Source organism: Phaseolus vulgaris, chromosome 3 (assembly GCF_000499845.2).
Source record: "Phaseolus vulgaris cultivar G19833 chromosome 3, P. vulgaris v2.0, whole genome shotgun sequence".
Taxonomy (NCBI): domain Eukaryota; kingdom Viridiplantae; phylum Streptophyta; class Magnoliopsida; order Fabales; family Fabaceae; genus Phaseolus; species Phaseolus vulgaris.
The window spans coordinates 34,774,426-34,786,921 of record NC_023757.2 but is presented as its reverse complement, the minus strand read 5'-3'; the positions used below and the strand labels follow the sequence as shown (position 1 = coordinate 34,786,921).

Genomic DNA, 12,496 nt, shown 5'->3' with positions numbered 1-12,496 from the left:
TTGCGAAGACAGAAATACACGATGCACTATTCTAGATAACTAAACTAAGTAACTACTCCTCAAACCAGATAACAAGACCAAGTGCTCTGCATGTGATCTCAAAATTACAACAATCACTATCCATTTTACTTCCTAAATCCTATATTTTTTAGAGATCAACGTTCCACAAATCTCCATGTGTCACCATGCAACTGGTCCCAAACATGATATGACACAGGCATGCAGCCACAAGCACAACTTCCTCAAACCTATATTATTGAGGGCTATTACTCTCTCTCTCTCTCTTGTAATCTATATAGCCAAACAAACCAAGCACCATTATAATACAAGAGGACACAAGAAAGGGGAAGCTACACACACTTTCATAGAGGTGAAACCACAACAGTTACAGTTATTCTTTTCCTTGTTTATATACTCTGCTGCTAAACCTCTGTCACTTCATTGAGAAGCCTCAAATGGCAACTATGCTGGGAAAGGAGCATCATCTCAACCTCAAGGAGACTGAGCTTTGCCTAGGTCTGCCTGGTGCTGGTGGTGGTGGTGGTTCTGGTGGTGGCGGCGGCTCTGAGGTGGAAACACCAAGGGCTACTGGGAAGAGAGGGTTCTCTGAGACAGTTGATCTGAAGCTTAATCTTCAGGCCAAGGAAGATCTCAACGAGAATCTGAAGAATGCCCCAGAGGAGAAGACTCTCCTTAAGGATCCTACCAAGCAACCTGCTAAGTAAGCCATTTCCCCCCTTTTCTTTTGTAGCTAAAGGTTTTTGCATGCTTCTGTTCTCAAATCTTTTCTTTCTTCATCGTTTAGCAGTTTAGCATCATATATATATATATATATATATATATATATATATATATATATGTCTTGTTGGGTTCCATATAACCTGATTTTTCACATTTACTAAAAACTAATAGTTCTAATGAACGAACTACAAGTTGATATATATATAAGCAACTTCTTAGTGTTTATTATTTTTTCTGGTAACTACCTATACATATTTTTCTTAAAGTTTATTCGATGTTAGTGTTTGCATAAGGTATGAAATTTTCCAACTTCTTGTATAAGAAGAGGGAGATATGAGAAAGATGTGTAAGATTGATGGGATTTGGAATGATATATATGTTTCAGAGCTCAAGTAGTTGGTTGGCCACCAGTGAGGTCATACAGAAAGAACATGATGACCCAGAAGGTTAGCACTGAGGATGGAGCTGAGAAGACAACAAGCAGCACTGCTTCTGGGGCATTTGTCAAAGTTTCCATGGATGGAGCACCTTACCTTCGCAAGGTGGACCTCACAATGTACAAAAGCTACAAAGACTTATCTGATGCCTTGGCCAAAATGTTCAGCTCCTTCACCATGGGTTAGCACTACAATAAAACCTACTACATGTGATCCATATTTTTCCATTATATTTCCCTCTCTATTTAAACCACTTTTACCACAACCATGTGACTCAAATTATATATTGATAATATGCAAGAGAGTCATGCACAAACACACACACACAAAATACCAACTAAACATCTACAGCAGCTTAGTTTTTACCATCTATTCTCTGCACCTATTTTACACTAAATTCTTTCTTCTCAATCTTTTTCATTACACGGACTTCTCTTTTCTCTTATTTATTTCTTTCTTCTCCAACCCACTTGTGCAAGTGTGTCGAAACCTCATTATTTTATATGGATGTAACACTAGAAAAGAAATAGAACAAGGGACGTAAAAGGAATACTGTTTATTATATATGATATAAAGTTTTAAATCCTTGATGCATGTTACATTCAGATATAAGATTGCAGGTTCTTACCTGTGATTAACCATAAAATAGTTTAATATCAAAATATTTTCATGCTATTTACTTATGTTTTTATGTTGGAACTGGTGAAGGTAATTATGGGGCCCAAGGAATGATAGACTTCATGAATGAGCGCAAGTTGATGGATCTTCTTAACAGCTCCGAGTATGTGCCAACCTATGAAGATAAGGATGGTGACTGGATGCTCGTGGGTGATGTCCCATGGGAGTAAGTTCTTCATCCAACAACAGCGGAAGCTATTATATTCAATCATTTCTTACATGCAGATATATAAACTCCAGTAACTATATATCCATATATTTTACAAATCAGTAATGTTTTTTAATTGCCACCCAAAAAATGGAAAATTATATGATTTTTGGAGAAGCTCTTGATCAGAAACATCTGTACTTTACCAGGCATTAATTAGTCTTACATGATTTTAATTCTGTATAGACCCTTGAAATTAACCTTGATAACTGTTTAATTTTCTGAAGGATGTTTGTTGAGTCATGCAAGCGTCTGCGAATAATGAAAGGATCAGAGGCAATTGGACTTGGTATGTGCATCATTATATCTTAATTAATTACCTCTACTTTTTCTCTGCACTCATTTTATCACTGGCGGAAATCATTAAATATAATTACTAATTAATGACCATATAGTTGCCATTTTTTTTGGCTATTCTAATGAGTTGGAGGCAATACTTTTAATGTGGTTTCAGCGCCAAGAGCAATGGAAAAATGCAAAAGCAGAAGCTGAAGGTGGCGAAATACATGATGTGTGAGATCCGTACCAAATTGGAGCTATAAAAAGAAATATGTGAAGCACTCTGCAGAGACTATGGAGCGGAGTGTTGTTAGTTTGAACGTGTTTGTGTCTTTTTTTTTGTTTTGTTTTGTTCGTATATAGATTCAACTTTAATTTTAAGGAGTTTATGGAGCATTTGTAATGGACAAGAAGCAATAAACTTAACCTATATAGTCTGGCTTGTTTATTATGTGATCCTTCCATGCTGTCATGATTGTTGTGTGCTAAATACCTTGAATTTTAATGCATACTTTATTCCCTCAAGAGATTCTTCCTATATCATTTAGTTTGATTTTATGTTTTAATTAGTTGTGTATGTCCTGCAAAATGATCAATGTCTCAGCTGGATGAAGAAGGTATTAAATTTTTATATGGTTGAGAAATGAGCAAGGGAACAAGCCCATGTGCATGTTCAAGGAGTTTCTTTGATGGCCATTAGTTTTCTAGTCTTTGTCATCTAGTTTTGCAATATCAAATGCGTATTAACTAGGTGGGTGAATGTAGGGTTGGTGAGTGAACGTGGTTGGAATATTAATTCTACACACACATATATATACATATACATATACATATATATATATATATATATATATATATATATATAATATGTGCATAAATAAATACATATAGAATAATACTATGGGTATCACGATAAATTATTATTAAGGTCAATGGTATTGGTATATACATATCCCAATAACTCTAAGTATAAAAGAATTCTTGGATCGGACACCGTGACAGCTTCAGGTCCTTGCTTTTGAGAAAAATATCCATTATTTTAAGGGATTTGTTGCCTATATAAAGTGCATATAAAAGTGATTGAACTTTAAAATATCTCATCACTCACATATTTTAGTGAGATCTGAACAATTTAGGGGAAGGGTTAGAGTAAGCTTTGAATACGTTATTCATTTAATCATACATTTTACATATTAAATTTTCTGAATCTAATTTTAGTAACCTTTATATTATATGTTTTATATTTGTATTATTATGAGCATAATTTCACGGTTAATTATACATGTTTTTTTTAATACTGAATGATCAATCATTTTCAAACTTTATTTTTAATATGAAAACTTATTTAATTTTTAATTTAAATACATTTTGATTTTATTTTCCTTTTATTATACGAATCCTTTCATCTCTAATTTCATCCATTTATAGTCTCAATTTTTTTAGTTTACTCTTTCCTATGTGATGGTGAGCCACTTATTCTTTAACTATATTTTAAAAGTTAATTGTGTGTCTATTTATTATTATTTTAGAAGTTTTACGTATACTAGTACAAAAAAATATCTTTAATATTGAAAATTTACATCAATTTTCGGAAAACCTATATAATATATATGAGGTGGTAGCAAATTCTTATATTATAATGAACAATTGATAAAAATGGATTATACTTAAAACCCAATTAAAAATTATTTTATAAATTATAAAGTAATAATCAGTGTAGAATTAATGTAAAAAAATTATTTACAAAACTCTTATTCAAAGAGCTTAAATTAGTTTATCCTACAACTTTCACTAAAAGAAAAAAAAATTTAACGGAAATTATTTAACGGAGGTTAATATAATTTTAGGAATTGATTTATTTAACGGAAATTTTTTAACCTTCGTTAAGTATCAAATGTTATTCTAAAATCTCAGTAAAATAAGAAATGCTTTTTTAATGTTCATTAATTTCAAAAGTTTATTTTAAAACTTCAACAAAGTAATCGATGTTTTTTTTAACCTTAGTTAAATTTCAAAAGTTTATTCTAAAACCTCAGCAAAATAATGGAAGTTTTTTAAATCTTCGTTAAATTTCAAAGGTTTGTTGTAAAACCTCACCAAAATAACGGAGGTTTTTTTAACTTTCAGTAAGTTTCAAAGGTTTATTCTACAACCTCGACAAATTAATGGAAGTCTTTCTAACCTTTGTTAAGTTTACAAGGTTTATTCTAAAATTTAAACAAAATAAAGGAGGATTTTTTAACCTTCGTTAAATTCCAAATATTTATTGTAAAACTTCAATAAAACACTCTAGACTTTTCAAACTTCAATAAATAAATATAATACAATTTATTCATAAATAAATAATTTAAACTACATAATTTTAATATATTTTATAACTAAATTCTCTAAAATTTTGAAAGTGTAACTTTACATTACAAATAAGTTTTCTAAAGTTTCAAAAATTTATTTTTAAAACTGTACCGACTCGTCCCCGGGCGTTGACCAGAGTCAAAGTCAAACATATGGTGGGACCCACCGAGGGGGCCCCAAGGAGTAAAGTCAGCATGTTGATCACTTTGGGCGTCGCCAGGTTTGGGTGTCGATAGGTTGGAACGTCTTCCATCCTAAAGGCACGACCCGTTATTCTGAGGGTATGTTTCAGCTCAGATGGTGACACCCTCCGATACCCACGGGTAGGGAAGATCGTGGAGGGGGCGTCCCAACAAGAGACCACGGTACGGACGAAGAGGCCTCGGGCCCCGGTAACTCCGAACAGTAACAAGGGAAAGAGAAAGGTGGCTTCAAGGCCATATCCCCAGTACCAGTAGGGAGTAACCTGACTCGTGAAGTACCCACGCCACCTCTGGAGAATCCCTGGGATAGATACGACCCGGGAGAAGGCCACGCCCAGGGGTAATCCATGTGCATGGTACGAGAGGAAGGTTGATACACTCCCAGGGCGAGTGACTAGAGGCTGGGGCGCATGAGTTGGCACCCAGGTAGTCACCCCTTGCGCCAGATGCACTTCGAGGAAGGAAGACTTACACGCTGGGATTTCCCTAAGTTGGGTTACAACATCGTAAGGCCTTCCACGTGGAGTTGCGATTAAGTTAGAAAGGTCACGTGGCAGTAAGCCCTGAAACCCAAGGTATATAAGCTTTTCTGAAAGCTTAGTGAGGTACGTTTTCACACAGTTTACACACACTCTAATCATTTGCTCGCTTACTCACTGTACGCACGAGTGATTAGAGAGAGAGAGAGAAGTTAGTTACAATTTAGTTATGCGCCTTCAGAGCATTCAGTTACGGTGCTCCGAGACGAAGGTGTTTGGTGTTTTATGCTTGCTGACTTGATCGTTGGAGTGCAAACGGCCGCGAGGGCGCCCTTTGCTCACTCTATTTTAGGTACTCACGGCGGAATAGGGTGAAGATCTGAGATGAAGACAAAGGAGTCCTTGTTCGCGAGTCAAAGCAACGCACGAAGATCTTTTCGGTCAACCGGCAGGAACAAAAACTTAGCAAAATAACCTTAGATTATAAGTATTTCAACAACTAATCTTGGATAATAAGTATTTCAACACTATTTGCATATTTTTTATGATTGATGGTAATTGATTTATATAATTTTTTTTTTGTTATGAACTCATACTTCACAAAACCTGACTTATTAGTTTTAACTTTTGATGTACGTATATTTTATATGTAATTTTAGTTTTAGTTATAATTTTTAATATTTAATTCTCATAATTTTGAAATATTTTAAATTAAGGCCTTTATTTTAAAATGCATCTAATAATTAATTCATTATGAAAGTGAGAATTAATAAAGTTAATTTCTCCTCACAATATGTTCTTGCAATCTTTAGCCAAGAACACACATGACTTTGAAACCCACATCTGATATATAATGCAATTATTTAGGATGTATAAAACAGTGATAAACACCAGTTGTTGCCGATCTAGGTAATAGTGGCTTGTGACCTAAGTTGGGGCAATAAGGTGATGGAAGAAGCAATATTGGAGTAAGAAGAAGATAATGTCTTATTTAGTGTTTCTTCTCCTTAGATATAATAGACATAAGTGTGGTTGAATTGTGATTCTTTGCTAAGACTGTCAGCGACCATTGAGCCTATGTTAGAGAGCAGTGTGTCTATGGTGGAAGAGAAGTCAGGAGGATCGTTAGAGATTGTGAAAAATGGGGTTGAAGGTTATTTCAAGCGAAAAGTCATTTTAAGAAATTTTGAAACTTATGATATTTTACAAAGGTTCTTAAGTCCATGGTATTTTATGGAGGTTTTGAGCTGTGCTTCAGAAACGGTTAATAATGTCTGGACCACAATTTGGGTTGGGGTAGTGAGCGAGTTATGGAAGCACAAGAATAACATTATTTTTAATAGAGGAGTGGGGGATGCTTCTGAAGTTTTTTCTTGGTACAAGTAAAGGTCTGGTTGTGGGTTTCTGTTAATTGTAGGTCAGACTCGTTTTCCTTTTCTGACAGGGTGTTTAGAACCTTTGGTTTGCATGAGGCTAATTACCTGAGTTTGGCTTGTTTAGTAAGTCTGAAGGTTTTAGGCTAGTATGTGTACAAGGGTTGAACCACCCCTGAAGTGGTTCATATTTATTTATTTTTTATTGCCGATAAAAAAAATGGAAGTTTTGAAACACATGGTATTTTACGGAGGTTCTTAAACTCACGGTATTTAGTATAGGTTCTGAAAGACTTTTCCTGAGGTTTTAAAAAACTCTGGAGAACACGTTCCCCAGAGATGGTTTAGCAGAGGAAACTGCAACCCTGTGTAAATGACTTAATAAAGGTTTAATCATAGATAATGTAAAAATAAACCTCCATTAAATCCATTTTTTCTTGTACTGTTTAGAATATTATAACATCTTCTATAACTTTTGAAATTATTTACAACACTTTTTAAGTTGATTATATCATATGAATCTAAATATTCCTTTCCTACATTTTTTTTTTCAAAAATTCATTTTCTACATTAGTTTTTTTATAATAAATTTAAATTTTTAATTGTATAGTTTATAATTAATAATTATGTGGTTTATAATTAGTTAGTGTGCTCATATTTTTTGTTTTATTCTAATTTTTAAATTCTCAATTTTTTAAGCAAGCTAACATACTTTTCCATATCTCCTTATAATATAAATAATTTTATAATTTTAGTCTATATTTTCTAATTATTGAATATGGTATTGGCAAATATTGATATTTTGCTTCGTGGTAACACGTGAAGAAACAAATCTCATGGTGAAATTTTCATGAAAAAAATGTGAATAAAGGAGACAAGAGAAGATAGAAAAGAAGCATGTAAACATATATTGAATACTAAAAATATGTAACATGCAGAAGAATATCTTATATAAAAAGGAATTCGAAAACAAAACAAATAGAAATTGATAAGATTAAGAATAGTTTAATTTCCACGAGATGAGACATTATCAAATAAAAGTGTATCATCCCGTGGTTGAGCGTCTAGTGTTAGAACAATTGGCCTAGTCAGAATCATTAAATTCTTTCAGCTTAATCAGAAAATCTAAAGAAAAGAATAATCCTTGTGAAGGGTTATATTTGATATACCAAAGAATATGTTAAGTGACTTCTTAATGATGCATTGTAGGTTCTTGAAGAAATTGACTAGGAAGATGAAAAACATAGCATATATTAAGACAAGTAAGATATAACAATCTCTTTATAAGTCCGTGATTCGATTATGCATATTGAAAAGAAGCTTGGGAATTAAACAAAGGTTTAGCATCATGCATGAGGGTGTGGAACATGACTTACTAACAAGCATTCCAGTATCAACGAGAATATCCAAGGCGAACTTTCTCTAACAAACATGAATTCCTTCTTTTGATGAGTCACATGACTAAGGAAGTACACTAGTGCAAATAATGCTTTCTACAACTATATCTTAAGTCAGTTAAATGAGAATCAGTGTAAACAAAAATGCAGTGACATTTTTATAAATATTTGGCACATATTATACCGGTTTGAATTTTCAACTAGTGTCTCATGCTCAAAGAAAAAAAAAGTTTTTGAAAATTTTACCTTTGGGCATTACATATTATACCAGTTGGACATCCCAACTGGTGTTATATGTCCTTCCCAAAGTAAAAAGAAAAATTAAAAAATTTAACTCTTGAGGATGATGCGAAGTATCACGATATAAAGTGAAGGATGATGACAATGAGGAAGATTATGTGAAAAAGGGTCCTCCTACAAAAGCATTATGGTATCTTCCAATCATTCCGTGATTTAAATGTTTGTTTGCCAATGTTAATGATGCAAAAAACCTCACATGGCATGCAAATGGAAAAAAAAATTGATGGATTGTTACGACATGTTGTTGATTCACCGCAATTAAAGAAAATATTTTCTTTGTATCCTGAGTTTGGGAGTGATCCAAGAAATCTTTGACTTGCTCTTGCAACAGATGGTATAAATCCTTATGGTAATTTAAGTAACAAATATAGTTTGTGACCTGTTTTAGTCATTATTTATAAATTGTCGTGTTGGTTGTGTATGAAGAGAAAATTTATGATGTTGTCTAAGATGATATCAGGACCATGACAACCTGAAAATGAAACAGATGTTTACTTAAGTCCATTGATCGAATATTTGAGGTTTTTATGGGATCAAAGAGTTGAAATATTTGATGCATATGAGAATGTCAATTTCAATTTGTGTGCATTGTTATTTGCACCATTAATGATTTTCCAGCATATGGGAATTTGAGCGATTACAGTGTTAAAGGACATAATGCTTGCCCAATATGTGAAGAGAACAAGTTACCATCAACTGAAACATAGGAGGAAAACTTCTTACATTAGGCAGTGAAGGTTTCTGAAACATAATCACCTATATCGTAGGTTAAAGAAAGCTTTTAATGGATCACAAGAGGACAAAATTGCACCTCCACCCTTAACTGGCAAGGAAGTGGCAACCGAGTTTGTCATGTCAATGTGACTTTTGGGAAAATACAAAAGAAAAACATTGTGAAAAACATCAGTAAGAAGAAATCTATATTCTTTGAACTTCCATATTGATCAAAGTTAGATGTTAGACATTCTATAGATGTGATGTATGTGGAAAAGAATGTTTGTAATAGTATATTTGGCACGTTGCTGAATATTAAAAGAAAGATGAAGGATGGTATAAATGTTCGTAAAGATCTAGTTGAGATAGGTATTCGCTTGTAGTTGCAACCACAACCTCATGGCAAACAAACATATTTGCCTCCAGCATGTCATACTTTGTTAAAATTTGAAAAGTTAAGTTTTTGCAGGCGTATGCAGGGAGTTAAAGTACCACAAGGATACTCTTCAAATATTAAAAGTCTTGTGTCAATGCAAGATTTGAAACGTATGGGCTTAAAATGTCATGATTGTCATGTTCTCATGCAAGACCTTCTCCCTGTTGCTATTCGTAGAGTTTTACCAAAAAATATTAGACAAGTGATCACTCGCTTATTCATATTCTTCAATTCTATTTGTAAAAAATTCATTGATTCTAATAGCTTGCATGTTAGACAACTAGAGATGTATTTTCCTCCTTCATTTTTTGACATCACAATTCATCTGGTTATTCATTTAGTGAGGGAAATTAGTGTTGAACCAAGTGGTGTTCAAGCTTTGAAGAATCCAAACCCTTTGAAGGATGATGAAAGGCTGGTTGTGCTTGTTTTGCTGAGTTGTCCTTTTAGATAGGATCTTGGGTAGATTTAATTTGTAATCCACTCTTGATTGAACCCAAAGCATAGGCATTCTCAATCTTTTTAAAAGAAAAGTGTTTTTCAAGCTAAGTGAAAAACAACCTATTGTTTTGTCGAAACAACCGGTTGTTTTATACTTAGGTGTTTTTAGAAAAGGTTGAAAACTGTTTTTCAAATGGTTGAGCTGTCAAAACCAAAACAACCGATTGATTCGAGGAAACAACCAATTGTTTGTTTTGGTACCATAACAGAAAAATGGTTTGTGCTTTGACTGAGCATTAAATGATTTTCTAACTGTTTACGCTCCAGTTTTTAATGCTTTGACCAATCTTTAAATGCAATTAATAGTTTGTTAAGATTTGATAACAAACAACAACTTTGATATATATAGAAAAACAGATTTGAGTTTTTCACTGATTTTGAGAAGATTGGATGTAGCTCTGGATTTAGAGTGAACCAATATAAATCTCTGTGTGCATTTTCTTTATCCCTTAACTCTTTAAATTCAGTTTTTATATTTGTAAACTGGTATAAACAACCGATTGTTTTTCTGGTGTTGTGCTTTTTGCTTTGTGTTTTGAAAAACTGATTTCTTAATCAAGATATTCTCGAAGTAATTTCATTCAAGGCTTAAAAGTTTCCGAAATCCATCTTTAAACCATTCACCCCCCCCCCTCTAGTTTAAAGCCATACATTTTAACAATTGGTATCAAAGCTTGGTTCTTGAAAGTTATTCAAGTTGATCCAAAAATCTTTTTTATGGCTGGAAAACAATCTTTTGAGGAAGGTGCTTCAATCTACAAACCACCTTTATTCTGTGGATTGAATTACAAGTATTGGGAGGCCAGAATGAAAATCTTTGTGGAATCTATTGATAAAGGAATTTGGGATTCAATTGAGAATGGTCCTTACATTCCAAAGTTTAAAAAAAATGGTTCTTTAATTGCAAAACCTTGGTCTCAATGGACTAATGATGAGTGTAAAATGGCCAAGCTTGATTGTACTGCTCAAAACATAATAGCTTCTGCACTAGATACTAATGAGTTTTTCAGGGTATCAAAATACAAAACTGCTAAAGAGATGTGGGACACACTCAAGGCTGCTCATGGAAACAATGAACCAAAGGAGGCAAGGTCAAAGAGTCAAGCAAGAAGGAAAAGAAGGCAAAACAAGAAAAGTCTCAACCTCTACTTCATGGCCAGAAAGGAAGATGACTCAAGTAGTGTAAGTTCATCTAACCCCTCAAACTCAGAAAATTATGGTCAATTTCTTCAAGCCTTTCAAGAAACGCATGAAGAAGCCAACATATTGGCCTTCTTGAACAATCGATTAAAGGGTATGAATAGTTGGCTTGAAAACAGAGTCAAATCACTAGAAGAGGAATTAGAAAATTCAAAAATAGATTTTGAAAACCTTGAAATTGTTTACAAAAACTCCTCTTGCAAGTGTGATGCTCTTGTTTGTGAAAATTGCGAAAATCTTGAAAAGAAGGTCCACTATCTTGTTAAAACTGTGGATAAGCTTTCTAAAGGTCAATCCAACTTTGAGAATGTCTTGACATCTCAAAACTGTGTTTTTGGAAAAGCTGGATTGAGCTTTAACCCACAAAACAAACAAGATAGATTTTCAAAGTCATTTTCGAAAATGCCATAAAAAAAACCGATTGGACCATCGAAACAACTGATTGTTACATGCTTCTACTGCATGAAAAAAGGCCATTCTGTGAGGTTCTTTAAAATCATAAAATATGTTGTTCCTAGGGGCTTTATGAAGTGGATTCTTAAGTGCAGTAAAGGTTCAATTGATGAATGTAAACCAAATGGACCCACATTCATAAAAGGGACCAAATCTTTGTACTTGAAAATGTTCTTTGTAGGAAAACTTGGAGGAGAGCAAACAACAATGGTACTTGGATAGTGGATGCTCCAAGCATATGACAGGGGACAAATCAAAGTTCCTGAGTATCTCCTTTAAGCAAGAAGGGCATGCCACCTATGGAGACAACAACAAGGGAAGGATTCTTGGGAGAGGATCCATAAGAGACAAAGACATCTTGGTCATCCATGATGTGCTCTATGTAGAAGGGCTAAAGCACAATCTGCTGAGCACTAGCCAACTGTGTGACAAGGGATATCAAGTGATGTTCAAGACAAACACATGTGAAATCTGTCTACCCAACACCAAAGAGGTAATGTTGGTAGGTAAGAGAATCAATAATGTTTATCTTCTAGATATCTCTTCACCATGCTCAATTGGTTGTCTTCTATCCAAGCAAGATGAATCTTGGGTTTAGCATAGAAGAATTGCTCATATTCACATGAATCACTTGAACAAGTTAATTTCCAGGGATCTTGTGATTGGGCTACCAAAGCTCAAGTTTGAGAGGGATCACATTTGTGAAGCTTGCCAAAAAGGGAAACAAGTGAAAAGCTCTTTTAAA

General features: G+C 33.7%; 1 protein-coding gene across 1 annotated transcript; it reads left to right on the top strand.

Moving 5' to 3' along the window:
• Positions 1-244: 244 nt before the first annotated feature.
• Positions 245-2,868, top strand: LOC137807302 (auxin-responsive protein IAA14-like). The gene is made up of 6 exons (XM_068607890.1): positions 245-370; positions 450-721; positions 1,127-1,359; positions 1,887-2,022; positions 2,292-2,353; positions 2,519-2,868. The coding sequence occupies exons 2-6, from the start codon at positions 456-458 to the stop codon at positions 2,554-2,556; spliced, it is 735 nt and encodes a 244-aa protein (XP_068463991.1). The 5' UTR covers positions 245-370; positions 450-455; the 3' UTR covers positions 2,557-2,868.
• The last annotated feature ends 9,628 nt before the right edge of the window (positions 2,869-12,496 follow it).